This window comes from Plecotus auritus, assembly GCF_963455305.1.
Source record: "Plecotus auritus genome assembly, chromosome: 7".
Taxonomy (NCBI): Eukaryota; Metazoa; Chordata; class Mammalia; order Chiroptera; family Vespertilionidae; genus Plecotus; species Plecotus auritus.
The window spans coordinates 23,874,282-23,895,825 of NC_137774.1; the positions used below are offsets into that span (position 1 = coordinate 23,874,282).

At 51.5% G+C, this 21,544-nt stretch overlaps 1 protein-coding gene across 2 annotated transcripts in view; it reads right to left on the reverse strand.

Moving 5' to 3' along the window:
• Positions 1-21,544, reverse strand: part of MYO19 (myosin XIX) — a 28,057-nt gene that overhangs the window by 3,299 nt on the left and 3,214 nt on the right. The window contains exons 2-22 of one of the 2 annotated variants that reach the window (XM_080679880.1): positions 18,872-19,010; positions 18,381-18,529; positions 16,859-16,972; positions 13,602-13,734; positions 12,905-12,974; positions 12,242-12,344; positions 11,551-11,647; positions 11,355-11,431; positions 9,730-9,820; positions 9,112-9,283; positions 8,052-8,125; positions 7,228-7,349; positions 6,933-7,046; positions 6,516-6,692; positions 6,008-6,160; positions 4,923-5,030; positions 3,966-4,036; positions 2,339-2,442; positions 1,521-1,570; positions 971-1,104; positions 744-840 (exon numbers count right to left, since the gene is read on the reverse strand). In XM_080679880.1, the coding sequence (XP_080536006.1) occupies positions 982-1,104; positions 1,521-1,570; positions 2,339-2,442; positions 3,966-4,036; positions 4,923-5,030; positions 6,008-6,160; positions 6,516-6,692; positions 6,933-7,046; positions 7,228-7,349; positions 8,052-8,125; positions 9,112-9,283; positions 9,730-9,820; positions 11,355-11,431; positions 11,551-11,647; positions 12,242-12,344; positions 12,905-12,974; positions 13,602-13,734; positions 16,859-16,972; positions 18,381-18,529; positions 18,872-19,010 (2,241 nt within the window). In that variant the 3' untranslated portion in view covers positions 744-840; positions 971-981. Of the gene's footprint in view, positions 1-710; positions 841-970; positions 1,105-1,520; positions 1,571-2,338; positions 2,443-3,965; positions 4,037-4,922; positions 5,031-6,007; positions 6,161-6,515; positions 6,693-6,932; positions 7,047-7,227; positions 7,350-8,051; positions 8,126-9,111; positions 9,284-9,729; positions 9,821-11,354; positions 11,432-11,550; positions 11,648-12,241; positions 12,345-12,904; positions 12,975-13,601; positions 13,735-16,858; positions 16,973-18,380; positions 18,530-18,871; positions 19,011-21,544 lie in introns of those variants that run through there. The other variant, XM_080679879.1, reaches the window with a different exon arrangement.

Below are 21,544 nucleotides of genomic sequence, written 5' to 3' on the forward strand. Positions count from 1 at the left end.
CAAACCATATAGTTCTACAGTACTTTCTTATGCATTGTTTTCATGCTAATATGCACAGAAATGCACCTTACGAAGGTGGCATCACCCCTGATGTGTAGTTTGGCGCCCAGGTTAGAACATCATATTGGAAGTGGTTTTCCATTAAATTTATAATCTTCAAAAAGACTTCTTAGCTACTTCATAAAGATGGTCCATAATATAGCCATGATTCCACCACTGGCAAATGTTTGGGTGGTTTCTAGTATTTTTATTTTTAAAAATGAGACTGCTGTTAACATGGTTCATACATTTCTTCCTTTGATGAATCAAATCTTGTCAGGTTTTTACCTTGTTAAACTCATTAAAAGCCCTGGAGACCAGCAGAGTTGTCGTAAAGGGAAAGAAAGATGGAGTAAACAGCTCTCTAGGTCTGGGAAAGGGAATTAAAGAGATTTTTAGCCTCCACTGCCTACATAGCACCCGTATTTGTGGTGTGATCTGGTTTCCACTGAACTGGAAAGACGCTCTGGGTGAGGATGGGAGCGTGAACCCCAGCGCACCATAGGACATGCCACCAATGCCTTGAGGCTGGGACACTGTCAGCTTTGGTGTATGGGGACTCAAGGAACAGCATTCAAAGGAACATAGGGTATGCAATCACTGACAACAGCTGCACTCAAGGCCTTCTGTGGGCCTGGAATGAGGCTACGTGCCCAGGGCCCCAGTCCTACCTGCCTGGATGAGCACAGCAGCCCGCCTCTGCCTCTCCTGCTTGCGATGTCGGTGTCGCCTCCAGCCAGCCTGGATGCAGCGGGCACACTGCTCCAGCACCTGGGCGCGCCTGCGTTCCAGGAGCTCCAGCTGGGAGAAGGGGCATCCACTGAGGTCCTCAGCCCATCCTGCCCCTATCCTGAGGAGAGCCCAGCCCCTGTCCTGCTGAGAGCACACAGCTGTTTCTGTGATCTCTGCTCCTCATCTGAAACCAGCTTACCGTGGAGTCCGTCATGAACACCTTGGTCCTGCCACAGTGCACTGTGGCTGCTGCCCCAGGTAGAGCGGGGAGAGCGCGGAATATGTCTTGGAGCAGCGGCTGCAGCGTGGCCTCCGCAGCCTGTGGAGACCATTCTAAGGGTGGGAGACAGAGGTCCCATCAGTGCTTCGTCATCTACACACTTCTGTGGCCTTAAGAAACTGGTTCTGTTCTCCCTAGCATTTTACAGGCCTCTTTTTGTTCTCGTCTCTAGCCATTTTTACCTCAGGCCCCTGGCTGTTATGAATCTTGGAATCCCACTGTGGCTGTGCCCTGGACTGGCCTGCAGCCTCCATTCCTATGGGTCCCTTTGGGCAAGTGACAAAGGGAACTTGGTGCCCCAAACGTGCTGAGGGCCAAACAGGGCAGTAGGGCCACCCCCTCTGCCCTGACAGCTCACTTCCTGCCATGGAAGGGAAAAGAGAGGACAGATTCTGGGCCTGTGGAGGCCCTGGGGTCCCCCTGCCGACCTCCTACATCACAGGGCTGACTGCTGTGGAGGGAGGTTTACCTGAGGCTCTGAACACCTTTGGCTGCCCAGCGCCTCTCTGGAGACAGAGGCTGCCAAAGAAGATACCGCAGACGAGAAACAGCAGCAGAATCAACCAGAGCCCAGGGGACGTGGGCAAGAGACAGAGCAGAGCAGACCATGGAGAGAGGAGGAAGAGCAGTGGGGAGAAAGGTGAAAGGAAAGTGACAAACTGTGCCCAAGACAGAGAAAAACAAAGCAGAATTGTCCCAACTGGGTTTCCTGGCCCCAGGGTAAGGCTGTGTAAGTGGGGGGAGTGGTTATCGCTGGGCTGGGATCCTACTGGGCGGAGCCTTGCACCTCCTTTCCTCCTCCTGTGCTGGGGTCACAGCCTCAGTGATAGCCACAAGCCCACAATCCTCAAATCAGGGTCACAGGCCAGAACTTTCCCTTGAGAACAAAGTTTGCGGGGAGGACCCCAGCAGGCTCAATAGCTCCCCCAGGCTACTTTTCCTCACTGGCCAGGCAGAGCTCATTATTTTAATAATTATTTTACTAATTACTTCCTTTCCCTTCCCTCTATATCTCATCAAATGCTTGCCCAGTCTGACCAGTTTCTTCCCAGTATTTCCTGACTGTGTCCACATCTCTAGCCTCTCTACTCCTGCCAACTTAACAGCCCTACCATGTGGCCCCCACAGTAGTCTCTAGGAAGCATGAGGAGTGCCCCCATCTACCCAGAAAATAAAGTCCAGCTTCTGTGACTGGGCCCCACCTGTCACCCCAGCCTCACTTCCCACCATTCTCTGCCCCTATAAGCCATTAACAGTAGACTGGTTGAACAAATGGGCCCCACTCACCTGAGCGCCCTTCATTAGGAGTCGGGCTCTGGGGGCCCGGGGCTGTGCGAGGACGGAGCAGCCTCAGTAACGCGTACCGTTCCACAAAGTTCCGGTGAGAGACCCTGGAAGCCAAAGTGGGTGGAAGAAGAGAATGAAGTGACTTCATCTGTGGACACAGTGCTCAGGTACGACAGGAGTAATTTATTTAATCTGCTCAACAACCCAGTGTGGTGCTGCCCTGGCTGCGCTGCATAGACGAGGCTGTAGCTATGGAGAGATTACTTTAAGGGTCTGCTCTTCCTGGGCCCTTTCCTAGAGGACTTGCTGCCTGCCTCCTTCCAAGGGGGCCCCTTGGACAACTAGACCCTTCCTACCTCACACCCGTGCTTGGCTGCCTCTCCACTGTCCTGACCCACAGCCTCCTCCACTTACCCTGATTTCTCTGATTTCTCTACTTCCCCTTCACGGCAACACTTCTCTAAACAGCTGGTGACATCTAATATCTGCACTTCCTCCTCTAAGTTTGGCTTCTGTCCACAACACTGCACCAATGTGGCTCTTGTCACAGCCATCAGCATGCCACTCAAGTTATTGCTGCTAGTTTCTTGTCATCCCTCCTCTCGAAATGTGAGCATTCCTCAGGGCCTGGTCCTGACCCCTTCTATCCCCGCTGGGGTTTCCTCCTTGTTTGTGGTGTTGAGACCCTCCAGTTCTTCGAGCTCTGCTGAGCCCGGGCCTGTCTCACAGCCATTTCAAACCTGACCCTCCCACCCTGCAACCTGTGCCTTCCTCAAACCATCTCACCTCCAGGAATTATCCCCCATCCATCCATTTGCCTCAGAGGGAAGCCTGGAAGTTGACTTCTCTGCCTAATACCCCACGGTCAATCAATCCACAGTCCTCTTTCTATCACAAGCCACACCAATTTTTACCCACTTCTCTCCAGTGTTCACTGCTGCCACCCTCATCGGGGACACCATCTCGCCAGTCCGCCTGCAACAGCCTCTTACTCATCTCCTTTCTTCTCTCCTGACCCTATGTCCAACCTCCACATGGCAGCCGTGGGATATGAGTGAGCACAGCACTCCCTCCTCAGAATGCCCAGCAGCTTCCACAGCACCTAGGACAGGTTGTGAGTCCTTCAGGTCTGGCCCCCATCCCTCCCTCCTCTCTTCCCAGTTCTCTGTGCTCCAGTCACTTAAGCACCTCTCAGTTCCTAACCTGTTCCTAGTCTGGAATGCTCTCCTCCCTAAATCTTCCCATAGGCCCGAGCTGCCTAGGACCCCTCCTGGACCAGCCCAAGGATACCCTTTCCCATTAGTCTACCTAATAACATTTTTTTCTTCCCTAGCATTAACTTTATACTTATTGTTCTTGTTCCACAGGAACGTATGCCCCAAGAGGGCAGACTCAAACTTCCTTATTCACTGGTATATACTAGAAACAGTGCCTGGCACAAAATCATGCACAGAAAGTGAACGGGTAAATGACAAGCACAATCCCTTGAGTTCAGGTTGACACCTGTAGACCTGCCCTTTCTCTTCATCTCCATATCTGGCTCTTGGCTGGGCAGGCTCTTGTTGGGCCTGAGTCCCGAGCTCTACGCTGACGTTGGCCCTGCCCCTGCAGTGATGGGCCCACTCACCGGATGGGGAAGCCGGCGGCACTGATGTGGATGGTCTCCACGAGGCCACAGGCCTCCAGCTGGCTCAGGACCTGCAAGGGTGGAGAGACAGTGTGGCACATGCAGCATGGGGCCAGCAGGCCAGAGACCCTGCCAGGGTGGAGTGGAGTGGACTGCAGGGTCTCCTGAGGGTCCACGGATGGAGGTATACACTCTGGGGCTGGGGCAGTGAGAAATTAAGAAATATATCCCTGCTAGAAGGCTCCCGGCAGCACCAGGTCCCCTATGTGGTGCATGGCTTCTGACACAGCTGAGGCAGCTGCTGGCGCGGCTCTCACCATCCCCGCAGTGCAGATGCTCTCTGCCTCATTTCTGTTTTTATTTATTTTATTTTTGGCTAAGCAATCAAGTGAGTCACAGCTGCGGGGCATGGGAGGTTAGTTCTACTGTGAAGAGCCTTCTGGGACCCAAACCATGGTCTTGACCACAGAACAGAGTGGTCCTGGCTACAAGCCCTAAGGTCACATCTACCAGTTGACTGTGGGACACTCCAGCATCGCCCAGTACTCACACCTCATCCACATCCCATGGAGCCGGTACCCTGAGCAAAGAACAATTGCTGGCCCTTTTTATGCAAATTAAAAATCTAGAATGTAAGGTGAGACACACTTTCAGCTAATTGCAAGAGACAGCCATTCTTCTGGGGCTCCAGTCTCATCAGGGCAGTGCTCGGTGAGAAGAGAGCAAGAGGCGCCAGAGCCCTACTTCCTTCCTTAGCTAGGTCACTGCAGTGCAGACCACACAACCATACATGCCTGTCCTACCAGCTATGGGTAGACAAGCCCCCCTAATGTCAGGCCCAGCCTGAGAGATCCCCTCTGGTCACTGCACTTGGAGCAGATGTCCTGCCCTTCACCCCTCCAGGGCCTTTGCCAGATAGGGCTCTCTGCGAAGCAGCTTTGGTTCAGTGTGAATTACCTCCTCCCGGAGGAAGGTCTGTGCTTGGCCCTTGCTGTTGGGCTTGATGCAGCGAATGTAGTGGGGCGTGGTGCTGTGCAGAACCTGCAGAAGTTGCTCCAGGGAGGCCTGCAGAGGGGAGAGTGGGTCAGGCAGAGGTTGGAGCTGCCTGGGGGCATCAGCTGGGCCCTGGTTAGAGACTGCATCAAACACCTCCAGCCCCAAGACCAGGATCTTCATGTGCCTGGGATGGCTGTTGGAGGCTCTTACTGTGTCCAAGCACACCCATCCCTTGATGTCCCACTGCTCCTCACATCTGCCTCCAGGGACCTTTCTTGAACTGTGACCCTCCAACTGGTTGGTCTCTGCATCTGGTCTCAGGGTTCCCCACCCCCCACAATCTTCCTAGAAGAGAGCAATCTCAGAACCCCCAGCCATTCATTCAGGAAATAGCTGTTATTAAACCAAAGCCTGTCCTGTGTGCAGGAAACTGAAGGGCTATGACCGGGGCAGTCTACTGCTGTCTCAGAGCCGGGTCTAACGAGCCACACAGACACTGGACGGGCACCCTCAGTAGTGTCTGAGGCTGGACAGGAAAGTGCTCTTCAAACCTGGGCTCCCCTGGGTGCCTTCTCAAGGAGGTGATGATAATGCAGAACTTTGAAGGATGAGAAGGAATAAACTAAAAAGAGACGTGGAGGGTGGAGCTGGGGGGGCCGGGGTGAGGAGCAGAGTGTGCTGAGAGACAGTAGAAAGTGTAAGATACGGGAGGAGACAAACCTGCTCTGGCCAAGGACAAAGTCTGAGCAGGAAGCTGGAATGGGCCAGGTCACGGGTGCATGTAACTATTGCTCTTCCACAGTCCCCCATAAGCAGTGGGTGAGAGACCCCTGCACACCCACAGGCCCCTAGGCAGTTATGCCAAGTCTATGTGTCTGTTTCCTGTCTCTGTCTTTCTCACAGGACTGTCAACTCGGTGTGAACCCAGACCATGTCTTGACTCATCAATGCTCTCCAGTAAACAGCACCAATCCTGGGAAGTGCTTGGTAAACATTTGAGACTGAGGAGTGACCCAAACATGTCACGTCAGCACTACCAGACCCACCTTGAACCTGGACACCACGGTCAACACTGGGGTCCTGCTCTTGCCAGAAGGCTCCTCCTGGGACTTCTCTTCTGGGTCAGTAGGAAACAACACCTTGAGCAGGGGGTCCTGGGATTGCTGCAGGAGCCTGGTCAGCTCAGGGGGCACAGGGTCCTATAGGGAGAGGACGAGAGCAGTGGGTGAGGGCAGGTGGTGTGCTACTCAGGGTTGTCCACAGGCCTGCCAGCCTGCTCACCCAGGCCCCAGAGGAGGGAGTTCCAGGGTAGGATAGGCCCTGAGTCTGGGAGACAAGCTGGTCGCCTATGAACCAGCAACCCAGTGTGACATGGGTCATTTCTGGGCAGGTCATGCCTGACTAGCAGACCTCAGGCAGATGGCCCAAGAGGTGACCCTGGGTTCTGGGAAGATATTCAGGAGGGAGATGCACCATAGGAAGCTGCGTGTATGGGCAGCAATGACTCAGCGTGCTGTTCTACCCCGGTCCCCAGGGGCCATGGCCCAGCCTCACCTTGTTCTTCTCCACCAGGCCTGCGGTGTGGTACCGCACAGGCCCCGCATAATGCACCACAATGAAGCTGGGCTCCCGGCTGAGCTTGTCGTGGCCCAGGCAGGGGCTGCCTGCCAGGGCACTTTCAATGCGTGTCTGGAGCTGGGCTGCACTGCTTGGCCGGTTAAGGCGGCATTCCTATGTGGGGCGGGATAGGCAGTTGGCCACAAAAGTGAGAGGGCTCCCCACACCCTCACAGTCTCTATCCCATCGCCCCCATGGTAGCAGAGTTGTCACATAGGCAGTACAGTGAAGGAATTAGGAAACCCATTTGGCAGATGGGGAGACAGAGGCACAGAAAGGCATTGACGAGTCTTCAAGGCCCCAGAAAAGCCCAAAGCCCACCTCTGGTGCTCAGCACACTACTGACGCTCCCACCTCGTTTAAGAGGGAGCAGATGCTGATGGGGCTCCCCTCGATGAGGTCCAAACAGGTCTGGTTGTCCTGGTAGTTGACAAATGACCACTCCAGGCCCTCCAGTGCGTATTCCTCCTAGAGGGCAAGGTGAGGGGGCAGGAGACAGCTAAGGGCTGAGGCCCAGAAGGCCTTCCTATAGCTGGCCTCAGCAACACCAGCTATTCCAGAATGGCATCAAAGAAGGAACTAAAGGCTCCTGGGGTCCAGGAAGAGATAGAGGATCCAGAAGGACGGCCCCACCCTGCCACACGCTCACCTGCTGAGCCCTTAGGTAGTGAGCCACAAAGTGCTGTTGCAGCTTCTCATTGGCATAGTTGATGCACAGCTGTTCCAGACTGTTGTCAGGAAATGACTCAAAGCCGTACACATCCAGCAGGCCTGGGGGGTGGGGAGGGCGCGGGTGAGGGGAGAACCCACGGGCCACTGCAGAGGCAAGGGGACTGTCGGGGCCCAGGGTGAAGCTTCATCCTTGGCAGCCTGGGGATGAGGCTGAGTGAGCATGACACCCACAGTGGACAGAGCACCGTACCCCACCCCAGGGTGCCCATTTCTACCTCGTGCCCCGTTAGAATTCATAGCAGGAAGAAAGACCGAATGTGTGTGAGGGGCAACCCAGGGCACCAGGTCCTCTCTGAGGCTGAATCCTTAGGACCTGGTAGGCCCCTCCTTGAGGGCACCAGGTCCCAGGGAACATTTTATGCATCCAGCCCAGTTTGGATGGCCTGGGTCTCACCAGCCCAGTTGGTGTCTAGAATTCCACATTCTGTGAACAAACTCACTGGTGCCTCTGAGATTTACTGCCTCCCCTACCTGACATTCTCTACCCAGGTTCCAACAAGGTTATATTCCACTCATCCCCACTATGCTCACAGACAAGTGCCATCTGAGTCTGCCTGGTGAGCTTTGGACTAGTCAGATGTGAGCACCCGGGAGTACAGAGATGTCCTTGCCCAAACACGGTGGACAGACGAGGAGAGGGGCATGCAGGGAAGGGAAAGGAGCTGCCAGAGTTAGCACAGTGGGCCCAGAGCTGCCCTGGTCTTTTTTAGAAGGGGTGTTCCTGGCGGGGGCCCCTGCTACCTATGAAAGTGGTCCAGGAGTCAGGGGCCGCATAGATGCTGCTGTTGATCACTGATACCAGCCAGTCGAACAGCCTATTGGGGTTGGGGAAGAGGAGACTCTGGTGAGAGAGGGTCAAGCTGAGTTTGAGGGGTGGCAGAGCTGCTCCTCCAGCCAGGGTGCCACACCCAGGAGGGCCCAAGTTCCCATAAGCACATGCACACGTACATACACGTGTTCCATCCCCTAATTTCAAAGGTGCCACTTGACACCCTTACATGGCATCATGAAGGTTCTCAGAACCCAGGGTGAGAAAGCACCCATAACCACATGGCCAGAGGGTGGACATGCCCATATAACCCACTAGGAAAGGCCAGGACCCCACCCTACCCTGTTCTGGGCTCCCACTTGCTGCTTGCTGGGTTGCCCTGCACTTTGGTCCGAGGTTCTGGCTCTACCACCATCTATCACATTCCCCAGGTGCCTACAAAGAGCTGAAACACAAGGACACATGGGTCTGCACCTGGAACTCTGAGGACCCTAGATCACCGTGGTGGCCTGCATTGCCAGCGGAGAGCTAGGCAGGCTTTCCTCACCAATCACCAAGGCCAGTGGTCGGCAAACTCATTAGTCAACAGAGCCAAATATCAACAGTACAACGATTGAAATTTCTTTTGAGAGCCAATTTTTTAAACAAACTTCTTCTAACGCCACTTCTTCAAAATAGACTCGCCCAGGCCATGGTATTTTGTGGAAGAGCCACACTCAAGGGGCCAAAGAGCCGCATGTGGCTCGCGAGCCGCGGTTTGCCGACGACTGACCAAGGCCAACCCATGAGCTGAATATAGGCCAGGCTGTGCCAATTTCCCCATGCAGAGTACCCTGAATGAGGCCAAGGACCTTGCTTGGGGGAGTCCCAGGAGCTACTCCCTGCTGTCCCCAAGGATCTGGGGAGCGGGGAGGGAAACCATCTGCTGTGTCTGGCAGCCCTCACCCTGGGCCTGGGCCTATTGCATGGCAGTGTCTGGTTCAACTCCAAAGAGAGGAGAACCTGGAGGCAGCAGGGGCCCAGAGTGCTCACCGTGCATAGATCAGTTTGGCCAGACAGTCTCTGCGGGTGTCGCACTCGGCTAGGGAGCAGGGCTTCCGGAACACCTGCTGCTGCCTGCCCGCCCTGATGGTCCTGATCCTCAGTGTCTCCAGCAGTGGGTCCTCTGGGAGCCAGAGCAGCGAGGCCGAAGTTCTGACAAAGCCTGGGAGGGACAAACCTTCCTTCCAAACAGCCCTCTTCACAAGGCAGTGAAGTCATTGTCATGGAACCATCACCCACCCAAATGAACGGAGGAAACCTTGCTGGTAGGCGAAGAGACCTGCCGAAGGCAGAGGCAGGACATGAACCCAGGACTTGTGTCCCAGTCCACATTGCCACGTGTGGGACACATTATAAACCCTCTGACTCTTGTTTGCTCATCTGTAAAATGGGGACAATGCTGCCTGCTTCAGAGATGGGATAAGGAGTAACTTATCCAGGGCAGGACGCTACAGCTGATGTTTAATCAAGGGCGTTGATTCCAAATTTCACCCTCTGGCCTCCTACCCAATCCCACCGATGCTGGCTCTTTTCTGGGCAGGGCCAGCCCTGCTCCCTGGGTCTGTGACCAAAGCCTGAGGCACAGGCCCCTGCCACCCTTGCTCTCACCCCTGGCATCGTCCATCAGCTGGCAGGGCTGGGCTTCATCCTCACAGTCAGCAAACCGGACATTGCCGAGGTGCAGCAGTCCAGCCAGGACCTGAGGGGCAGGAGAAAGGAGACATGCAGTGGGCACCTTGTAAGGGCTGGAGTCCAGCCTGGAAGGCTTCTCTTCTGCTAAATATAATCACAACAGAAGAATAATAGCAGCTCCCAGCTACTGCCCATTTGCTGCAGGACTCTATGAGACACGATTCTATGCACGTTACATGCATCATCTTGGTTAATTTTTTTTTAAATATACTTTTATTGATTTCAGAGAGGGAGAGGGACAGATAGAAACATCAATGATGAGAGAGAATCATTGATCGGCTCCTGCACGCCCCCTACTGGGGATCGAGCCCACAACCCTGGGCATGTGCCTTTGACTGGACTCGAACCTGGGACCCTTTGGTCCGTAGGCCAACGCTTTATCCACTGAGCCAAACCAGCTAGGGCTTGGTTAATCTTTTCAACATCAGTGAGGTGAGTGCTGCAACGATGTCCATGACACAGATGAGAAGGGGACAGGTTAAATGAGAACCCGGGCAGTCTGACTACAGAAGCCTCCCAGGGCAGCCGGTGGGCCCCCAGGTCACCATGGTCTGTCCCTCTGCCTTCCCCTCTGGAACAGACTGTAGGACACGGCTCCTGTTCCTCGTGAGCAGGCTTACTTCTGTGGAGCTGGGCTTGGACTTCCTTTGGCTCTTTCTCAGCACAGTTGGGCTCTGATGGCCCAGCCTAGGGGAGGATCTGTGACCTCCTGTCTGGACACCCTACTGCTGTCCACTCCTGCTGTCCCTCTGGCCAAGCGCTTGCCTGGCAGTGCCCACACTGGCTGTGATCCCCTCCCTGCCTGAGGAGCCCCACCTGGAGATGGAGGTCACTTTCCACTGCACTGCCACCTCCCTGCAGTGGCTCCCGTCTCTGCCGCCAGCCTATCCTATCTACTCCCTCTCGTTGCTCTGGTGGGTGAGGAGGTGAGGGAGCAGGAGGTAGTCAGTCGGCAAAGACAGATGGGAGGAGAGAGGCCACTAATGGGGATGAGAGGAGCCCAGGTCACCCGGGTCAGCATGTCCGGAGAGGAGGGGAAAGGAGGTGGGAATTGGACTTACTCCACCTGGTGCGAGTCTACCTGTATCTGGTGTCTGACCTTGGGCAGGTCACTTTACCTCTCTAGTCTTCTCAAGCATAAAGTAAGAATAACTCCCTACACACAGGCCTGTTGAAAAACCCAGTGAGCTAAAGGAGGGTGTAAACATGATTTTAAAATTCCCACACACCAGAGCCCATTAGCTGCCCTGGGCAAACGTGGCAGCGTTATTTCTCTACTCTGACTACTGCAGTAAGAGCTGACCCAGGCTCCTTGCCCTCTGAGCTCTGGTGCTCACAGTGCTGTTTTATATACAGAACTATGTGCTCCACGCCCCTTGCACCCTCAGACCGTGTCCAGGTTCAGTGCACAGAGGAGCGGTCCACTTCTTGGAGACTGCAAGGCGGGGCCCAAAGTCTCAGATTCTCAGGAAGACTCAGGTTCAGAGGAGGGGCTTCCTGAGACCTCTGTCAAATGTAAGTGCCATGGCTTTCCTTCTGACCTTAAAGATGTTGTTCTGGGTGGGGGTGTCGATGCCAAGATGAAGCATGGCCTCTCTGGTCACCTCAAAACAATCCTCTGAAAAGAAATCCAAGTCACAGCCCAGTGTCAGGACCAGAGGTCAGCAGGGGCAGTGAGGGGTGAGGGAGGCAGGCTGTGAGCAGAGGGGGGTGGATGCTGGGTAAGGCTCCCCCTACCTTCCAAGGTCCTCTCTGGGTTGGGCAGCCAGGAGAAGGCGGCTCCTTCGGGGAGGTGCCACCAGAGCCTCTCGTCTGCACTGGCTCCTTTGCAGATCTGTGGGAGGGGGAGAGGTTGCTGAGCTGGGGGTGCGAGGGAAGCCCAGGCTTGTATAGGCCTGGGGTCGAGATAAAAGGAGTGAGAAATGGCAGTGACATCACAAGACTGTAGAGCACCCAGGGTATGCACAGAGCAAAAGCAGCAGCAACCAGTCCTCATGTCTGCAACCCGGTGCGAAACACTGTCTGAGGAGGCCTGTGTCTGAGCAAAGCACAACTCCTCTCTGGGAAGGCCCCAGGCTCAACCTGAGAGCCGGGGACACACTATCCATGCTTTGGGGGACCACCCGTCTGATGAAAGAGGCACAGCTCTGGGGAAGTCCTCGTTCTGTTTGGAGGAAACAGTTGCCATTCTAAGGAGAGTCCTCAGCACCGTCTGGTTTGATAGAGGAGGTAATACACATCCCCTTGCCAAACCATCCCAGAAGCCTAGGTCCAGTGTGAGGCAGTGTTGCATAAAGTTTGCTGGAATAAGTGGTGGCACCACTGGAAGCCAATTAAAGAGGCAGGCATGGGGCAGAAGGAGGGGTTAAGAGTCACAGGCTATCTCCACCCTGCACCTGGGCAGCTGTGGGCCCCACCTGGCACAGACCTGGTAGAAGATGTGGAAGTTCCTCTCACTGGAGGCCTGGCAGGCCACTCGAGTTTTCTCTAGGAGGTAGGTCTGGACTGCAGCTCCAGTCATCTGGTGGGCCCTGGCACAAGCAGGCCAGAGCCCATTAGTTACCCATTCATTCCATAGGCATTTACTGTGTGCCAGACTGCAACCCCCACATCCCCACCAGGCTCTTCCACTTAGCCAATGGGGTCATGAGGACGAGGGACTACTCAGCAGGCCCTTGAGTGGTACGGGACATTCCCCTGCAACCAGCTCAGGTGGGCAGAGCCAAGGCCTCTGTAAGTCATTATGCCCCATCCCAAGGCAGGAGCAGAAGCCCTGCCAGGTTCAAGCTCTGGGCCCATAGAAGTAGCTGTTTAACTCTAAGTCCCCAAACAAGGGTAGAAGCCAGGAGGAGCACACAGGCTGTGACAAGCATGCTGCTCCAGGTTCCCCAAGGCTGGAGCAGCTATAGTTCTCTAGATTCAAAGATCACCCTCAGGGTTCACTGATCCTAATAAATCCCATATACATGCGTGCAAGGAGGAGCAGGGTTCTGCCCACAGGGGTGGCCAGGCTAGAGACTACTCCAGCCACTTGCAGACTCCCTGCCCCCGTCCTCCCATCAGCCAGGGCAGTGGCGGCAGCAGCAATTACCTGTTCATTTGGAGCTGGATGAACTTCCCAAAGCGACTGCTGTTGTTATTCCTCAGCGTGCAGGCATTCCCTACAGATCACACCTCTGTTTATACCGCTCCCCTATGTTTACAGAGTCCTCATGGGCCATGTGGCTGCAGGTCTGCTGGGGCTATGTCTCTATAAAGTCATCTAAAAGCCCCTTTTTGGTTTCTATGTCACAGGGGACAGGACTAAGGAAAGAACACTTGGGCTTCAGCAAGTGTGACTCAGGAGTTAGAAGAACTTCCTGGCAATGAACTGAAATGAGCAAGCCTAGGCAGCCAGGGACTGTCTTCTTTGAAGGGAAAGAATAAAAAACAACAAGCTGTCACTATTGAGTTAGACAGTAGGCACAACATCTAGAGTCCCAACATGGACACTAACTGTTGTACATCCTTAGACAAGTTCCCCTCTCCTCTGAACCATCAGGATTTAGACCAGAGGAGCCACAAGATCCTCTCCAGCACCACTGTTACATCTGTGTAGGCTGGAGGGAAGACATGGCTAAATGACAGCATCTCTACTGGAAAGAGGCTCAGGGTACCTGGAGGAGATTGGGAGCCCAAGGCAGTGAATGATACACTCATCCTCCAACCCCCAAAGAGAGGGTTTCACTCTCCTTTCTCTGGAAGGTGGCAAATCCCAGAGGACATGGGACAGAGGACACTGAGCTTACCAAAAGCTTCCATGACAGGGTTGGAGTTCAAGATGCGCTGCTCGATCCTCTCTGCAATCTTGTGGCTCTCCCAGGATGTAGGTGAGGCAGCCACCACAGCGTAGAACTTCATCAGGCAACGGGACGTCCATGTCTGCGGCAGAAACAGCCCTGCGGGAGCCCTGCCCAAGTTCCCTCCCACCTCTGAGCCTGCCCGAGGGAACGGTGCCCACTAGCACAATCTCCATCAAGCAGGTGCTAACCAAATGGGTGAATGCTGAATTCAACTGTGTCCTTGGGCAAAGCACTCCCCCCGCTCTGTGAAATGGGGAGTGCTTACTTCTAACTCCAGAGGATGCATTTAAGAAAAAGAAACAAGGGGGCCTGGGGCAGAGATGGGACAACACACCCTGACCTGAGCAGGCTACTGTGTCTTAAGTATGAACAGATAGTTGAGGATCAATAACTATTCGGTAAACTTCCTTTACATGAAAGACAAATATAAAAACAAACGGAGGAAAAGGAACTAGAAGGAAACAGTCAATGCAAGGAGCAGAAGACAAGTAAAATTATGAAATATTCTCAACAATAGGAGAAGATATTGAATCTATGAAATAAGACCAAGATACTGGGGGGAAATAATAGAGAACAAGAAAGTGTTCTTAGAATTAAAATTTTGAACAAAAATTCAAAATTCAAAAGAATTGAAAGTTATTAAAAAAAGGGAAAAACATTTTTTTTTAAAAGATAAAGTAGGAAATATCTTCCAGAAGACAGAACAAAATGTTAAGAGATGGAAGACTAGGTGAAAAAAAAAATAAGACTATTAAACAATTAATCAAACTTACTAATAGGAGCTCCAGAAAGAGAAAATGGAGGGGAATGAATTATTAAATATACACAAAAATATTTCCCTAAACAAAAAACACAAGTTTCCAAGTTAAAAAGACCCACACAAAGTATCCAGCACAGAAAGTAAAAAAAAAAAAAGATCATGCCAAGATATACCACTGTGAGTTTTAATACCTACGGCTTTTGGAAAGTAAAATCACAATTTATGGACTAGGACTTTCAAAAGCAACACTCAAAAGAATATATAAGAAAAAACTTCTAGCCCTAACCGGTTTGGCTCAGTGGATAGAGCGTCGGCATGCGGTCTGAAAGGTCCCAGGTTCGATTCCCGTCAAGGGCATGTACCTTGGTTGCAGGCACATCCCCAGTGGGAGGTGTGCAGGAGGCAGCTGATCGATGTTTCTCTCTCATCGATGTTTCTAACTCACTATCCCTCTCCCTTCCTCTCTGTAAAAAATCAATAAAATATATTAAAAAGAAAAAACTTCTAAATTTGGAAATAAAACTATTTCTAACCTGAAATTATAAAACCCAGCCAACATATCCAGTTTAAGGCAGAATAAACATTTTCAGATGCGCAACTCAAAAATTTGCCTTTCATTTACTACCTTTTTCAGAAAGCTACTAAAGAATGTGCTCCATAAATACAAAGCAGTAGGGGAAGAAGGGAAACCATGGATTCCAGCAAGGGGGGTTTATCATGAACACAGCAATCTGACCCCAGAGTGAGGCAGAGAGCTTCCAGGTAATAGCTACATGGCAGTAGCCCCAGGCAGCCACCAGGCCAGATGGGAGCAGATCTGAGAGCTCTGGGAAAGGCACCTCGAAGTAAAAAAAAAGAACCAGATGTACTTGACAGTTGAATAAGCTGGAAAGGTTTTGGTGATAAGTTCGGTAATAATTTAATAGGCATGTAGAAACTAAAAAAGTAGAAAACTGGGGTAATTATATGAGGGAAAGTAAAAACTAGACAAGGAAATATAATCATAGATTACATGGTTATAATATAAATACTGCCTAATAACTTAATTAGAAATCATGATAAAATTACATATATGTTTGGGGGCAGGGAAATAAGACTAAATCCTCACCAAAGTAGGAAATGAAAAGATTAGGTCCAAAACTGAAAAAATCAGTCACTAACAATATCATGCTGGTTAGAAACATGATAAAAACACCCAAATACACTGCTCTAAGATGTGAAAGTAGCCAGGGGTTGAGAAATATGGGGCAGGGTTGTTGTTTTTCTTTGCAAGCTTTGCAGTATTGCCTGATTTTTGAACTATGCAACTATGGTATTTAAAAATAAATCTACCAGGCCCAGCCCACGACCACAGCAGCTGCTCAGTAATGCGTTACTGAGCTCTGGAGGCATGAGTCTCCAGCCAGGTCCAGCTGCAGCTCCCCAGAGGGACAGTGGGCTTTGTTCAGGAGCTGGACAACTGTCATTGCACTGGCCACCTTGATATAACTTTCAAAGATCTCCTCCCCACCCAAGTCCAAGTCCTCATCCCTGCAGCTTACTGCCTTCATCTGTTTCCTTGTCTATCTTTCCTAGTGGACTAAGAGCCCCCTGAAAGCCAGCTGCATCTCTGTTCCTCCCCCTGCCACTCCTCAGTGGCGAGCCCAGGGCCTAGAATCTGGCAGGTACTCAGTACTCAGCAATTCCCTCATATGTGAGTGTAGACAGCGGGGGTTTGTGGCCCAAAGAATCCCTTGAGAAGGTAAGTTTGGTGGAAAGGGAGGGGTGGTTGCATGAGGCTTGCCAGGAGGGTGAGGCCTGGACCAGTAGCCTCCTCTGACCAGCTATGCAACTCCTCACCCATTCTTGTGCAACATTTGGTCTCACCTATTGTGGTTCTGCTCCCCAGGGAGCCACATGACTCACCAGGAGCTTCTGGCCCAAGGAACTGCCCTTGCCATCATGGACAACACAGAGGATGCAAATGGGCTACTTCAATAACCCCTTTCCCATAAGTAACCCCAGCTACCTTCAGTGTCTATTGCACTGGTTCATTTAACTCTCACAGAAGTCCCATAAGTTAGGTGTTGGTCCTCCTTTCCTTGCTATTTTATAGGTGAAAGAACAGGTTTGCAGAATTGAAATATCTTTCTGATGTGCTCTGAACCACGATGCTGGAATCCTCAGTAGCTATCTTTTGTTTCCATCAGTGTCAGAGCTGGGAAATGAAGGCCTAGGAGGAAAGTATCTCACCTAGAGTTACATCAGAGCTGGTGGAAGAGCCGAGACCAGAGTCCTGTCTCTTGATTTCCTTTCCTGCCCACCAGGGCACACTGACTCCCTGCTAAAGCCAGCCTGTCCGGGAATGACGAGGTAGCAAACGGCTCCACGAGGAATGTCCCCCTCCCTCTCTGCCCACCCAGCCAGTCATGAAGTGGACAGGATGGGAAAGAGGCCCTCCTACCTTTCCAGCACCACTCTCTCCACTGACAACGATGGACTGGTTGACTGGCTCAATCAGGCTCTTGACATTCCTGTAGGTCTGTTCACCCACAGTGAAGATGTGGGGCTTCAGTTTCTGAAACATCAAGGGGTGAAAGGTTATGTCTTCAAGGAATGCTGATCCAATGATGGCTGAGATGAGGAGCCTGCCAACAGCAGTGCCAGGAGGCTTCCTCTAGAAAAATGTCCTGGATGTAACAGTGTTAGGCCCAACTGTGGGCCCCCCCAGGTGGCTTTGCCCACTCATCTTCTCTCAGTCTGGAAGCAGAGCTAGCCTTGAATACTTTATCCTCCCATTTTATCTTAATAGTCTTATTCTGCTCTGTATTATTTTGTTATTGTACTTTGCAGTTTGCAAAGAATTTTCTTTCAAGTTACTGCCTAAGACGCCTGTATTAGATGGATAGCTAATCCCATTTTATAGATGAGAAATCTGAGGTTCAGAGGGGTTTAAATAACCTTCCCAAGGCCACTCAGCAAGTAAGTGAAACCATCTGACTTGCATTCCAAGGCCACTGTTCTCCTTTCTATCACCAAATAGAAACTGTCCTCCATGTGCTAGGTATCAAGGTGGGCACTGGGAAAGCAGAGGGGACCATGACATGGCTTTTGCCCTTGAGGAGGCAGATGGTCAGTGAGATATGGGCTCTCAGGGCAGACTTCACATGATTCCACCCCACAATGATTGCTTACCCACAGCTTCCTGAAGGAGAAGGCACAGTTCTGGATGGTGTCAGAGCTGTCCCTCTCTCCATCAGCTTCTGCCCCAGTCACTTCTCACCTGGACTATTACAAAGTCTTCAACTGTTCTCCCTGCCTCCTGTCTTACCTTCCTCAACGCAACTCCCCAGCTTCCAGGGTAATTCTCCCCCCAGTGGGCTCCATTCAGTCCACCTCCACTCCTGGAAGCAGCTCTGTGGACTCCCTGCCTGCTGTGATGACTCAGACCCTTCCTATTTATCTCAGCCTCTCTTCCTACCTCATCTACTGCCTCTCTCACCCAAGAGCCCCTTCCTGCCAGCAAGTCTGCTCTTGCCTTTCCCTGAACACATGATGCACTTTAACACCAGCTAGTCTATTCCCTGCCTGCATGCCCCCACCCCCATAAGAATTTATTTCTCTCATTAGAGATGAACATGTGCTGAGTTTTCTAGGGTAATCCTTAGCACATTAATTTTATCTTTTTCCCAAACAGTGGTTTGTTAAATACACAAACATATCTTTGTAAATCCTTTCCAATTAACTCATAAATAAGAAAAAAATACTTTGCCCTATGTCCCTATTTTATGATCCAAACTCAGTTAAACAAATATTTACCTCTCACTTTGCACCACTGTTGTGTGCCCAAAATTCCTCGAGCTCCTGATGGACAGGGCTGTGGCACCAGCATGGGCGATGCATAGATGGATAAGGACAGGGACGCTGCAAGGAGGCCTAAGGGGAGGCAGGGGAGTCCTGAGGCCCAGGAAGTAGCTGAGTCTTACCTGGGGCTGAGGAGCAGCATGGTACTCTTGCATCAGATCTGGCGAGTAGAGCTGAGGGACAGGCTTGAAGGGGTTCAGAGCCACCAGGGTGCAGCCAGCATTGGTGTAGAATGTGTCTGCCATGTACCGGGCCTGCAAACACCTCAGGACTGAGGCAAAGGTGCTTTTAGCAAACTCTGGCTTAAATGTAGACATGAGCACACAAAAACATCTGCCTAACAGCACTCCCTCTGCAATCAGCCAAGAGCCATTAGATTCCAGCAGCTCCCTGATGAATAGGTACAAGATCTAATTAAGATGAATGCCAAATCTGGAGCAAAGTCGGGGTTGGGGAGCCCAGATGCAACTGCCAGGCAGTTCTGACGCAGCGTATCTGGCTCCAGGTCAGGAGTCCTGCCTGCCTTGGTCTGGTAGGGGAAGCTGTGCTGAATACCTACACCAAAGTGCTACCCTCTTGGAGAGGGCACTCTTGAGGAGAGGGAGGCCCATACCTGTCTCCAGCGTCACAGGATTCACCTTGGTGAGGTCATCCAGCAGGTGCAGTGGGGCCTCCTGGCCTAGGAACTCCTGCAGGTCTTCTCTGAGGGCTTTCCCACCGTGGGCATCAGGGCCTGAACTATGGCCATTCACCTGGGAGGGTATAACAGGGCCAGGAAAGCTGGGACTCAGACCAGCTGGCAGCTGTGTAGGGGTGGAGGCCTGTGCAGTGGAGAGAGACTTGGCTTCCAGTATCATAGTCTGGTTGGGTTCAAATTTCAGTTCTGCCCCTTATTAAGCATGTGAGCCTGGGTAAGTGACTTAACCTCTCTGAGCCACAGTTTTTTGTAAATAAAAGAAAATAAAGCCTGTTCACAGGACTATTGGGAAGAAAAACAAGCAGCAATATAAAAAGCACTTAGTCCTTGGCACATAGTGAATACTGGATAAATCAATAAATGCTATCACATCTCTATGCCATGAGCTCCGGCTTCCAGGCTGGCCAGCTACTAGCCTTACTGGGCCTGGCAGGGTTAGGGGCCATGGTGGGGGGCTGCTATAGGAGTATCACAAAGGAAAAGAACCATGCTTTGGGCCTTTTTTTTTTTTTTTTTTAAAGAAACTATTCAATTTGAGATGAAAAATCAGCTGTGAGGTAGCTCCATGCCTTCATCACCTGCCTCTTGGGGCTTAATTAATCTGGTTAATTACACAACTAGTTTCCTCTGCCCTGGGTCTACTTAAGAGGCTCAGAAGTCAAGAGAACAGGCCCCTTCACCTTCTCCCTTTCCCATGCATGATGCCAACACTTTCCACGTTTCTTCTCCCCATTTCTCCTCTTTTCTCTCTGGGGTAGTAGGGAAGATGGGGTGGGGAACAGAAGACAGTAACCTGGATGAAACTGCTTTTGGAGGGAAGGGTCTATGATATGACCTGTGTGGGTTTCTTTTTTTTTTTTTTTTTTTTTTTTTTTTTTTTTTTTAATATATTTTATTGATTTTTTACAGAGAGGAAGGGAGAGGGATAGAGAGTCAGAAACATCAATGAGAGAGAAACATCAATCAGCTGCCTCTTGCACACCCCCCACTGGGGATGTGCCCGCAACCAAGGTACATGCCCTTGACCGGAATCGAACCCGGGACCATTCAGTCCGCAGGCCGACGCTCTATCCACTGAGCCAAACCAGTCAGGGCAAGACCTGTGTGGGTTTCCATGAGACTAGTGAACTCTACAAGTTCAAATCCCTCAAGCCCAGGTGGCAGGTGTCATTTGAGAGGCCCAATGACAAGTTTCTTTCTTTCTTTTTAATATATTTTATTGATTTTTTACAGAGAGGAAGGGAGAGGGATAGAGAGTTAGAAACATCGATGAGAGAGAAACATCAATCAGCTGCCTCCTGCACACCCCCTACTGGGGACATGCCCGCAACCAAGGTACATGCCCCTTGACCGGAATCGAACCTGGGACCTTTCAGTCCGCAGGCCGACGCTCTATCCACTGAGCCAAACCGGTTTCGGCAAGTTTCTTTTTTTTAAAGATATTTTTTATTGATTTCAGAGAGGAAGGGAGAGGGAGAGATAGAAACATCAGTAATGAGAGAGGTTATTGATCGGCTGCCTCCTACACGCCCGCCCCACACTGGGGATGGAGCCTGCAACCCGGGCATGTGCCCTTGACTGGAATCGAACCCAGGACCCTTCAGTCCACAGGCTGACGCTCTATTCTCTGAGCCAAACCTGCTAGGGCGACAAAGATGTTGCCTCTTCTCTGAACTTGGGCCCACCATGATGCACAGAGCAGAGTCTTGGCCTACAGAGTAAGTGCTGAGATCAGAGCGTGGCTAGGTCCCTGGAAATCCCTCTGCTTTGGGGGCCATAGTAGCCTTTTCCGAGTGGCAGAGATCCAATAGCAACCCCCTCCCCCATATGCCCTGTGATCCATTCATCAGAAGCCTCTATTTTCACATAGGTCATCTCCCACACTTTTGCACAGACTGACCTCTTTGTCTGGACCACTTATTTTCCTTTTCTACTTGGCTAATTCTTACTTATTCTTTTTTTTTTTTTTTAAATATATTTTATTGATATTTTACAGAGAGGAAGGGAGAGGGATAGAGAGTTGGAAACATCGATGAGAGAGAAACATCGATCAGTTGCCTCCTGCACGCCCCCCACTGGGGATGTGCCCACAACCAAGATACATGCCCTTGACCGGAATCGAACCTGGGACCCTTCAGTCCGCAGGCCGACGCTCTATCCACTGAGCCAAACCAGTCAGGCCTTACTTATTCTTAAATATATATATATATATATATATATATATATATATATATATATATGCATATATATGTATATATATATATTTTATTGATTTCAGAGAGGAAGGGAGAGGGAGAGATAGAAACATCAATGATGAGAATCATTGATCAGCTGCCTCCAGCACACCCCACACTAGAGATTGAGCCCACAACCTGAGTGTGTGCCCTGACCAGGAATTGAACTGTGACCTCCTGGTTCATAGGTCGATGCTCAACCACTTAGCCACACTGGCCAGGCCCTACTTATTCTTTAAGGCCCAGCTTCAAGGAGACTTCTTCAGGGACATCTCTCAGCTTCACCTCCTTTTGGAAGCCCCAGGCTTCCACTGTGCCTCAACAATTCTGGCTGGCAGTGACATCTCTCAGGACT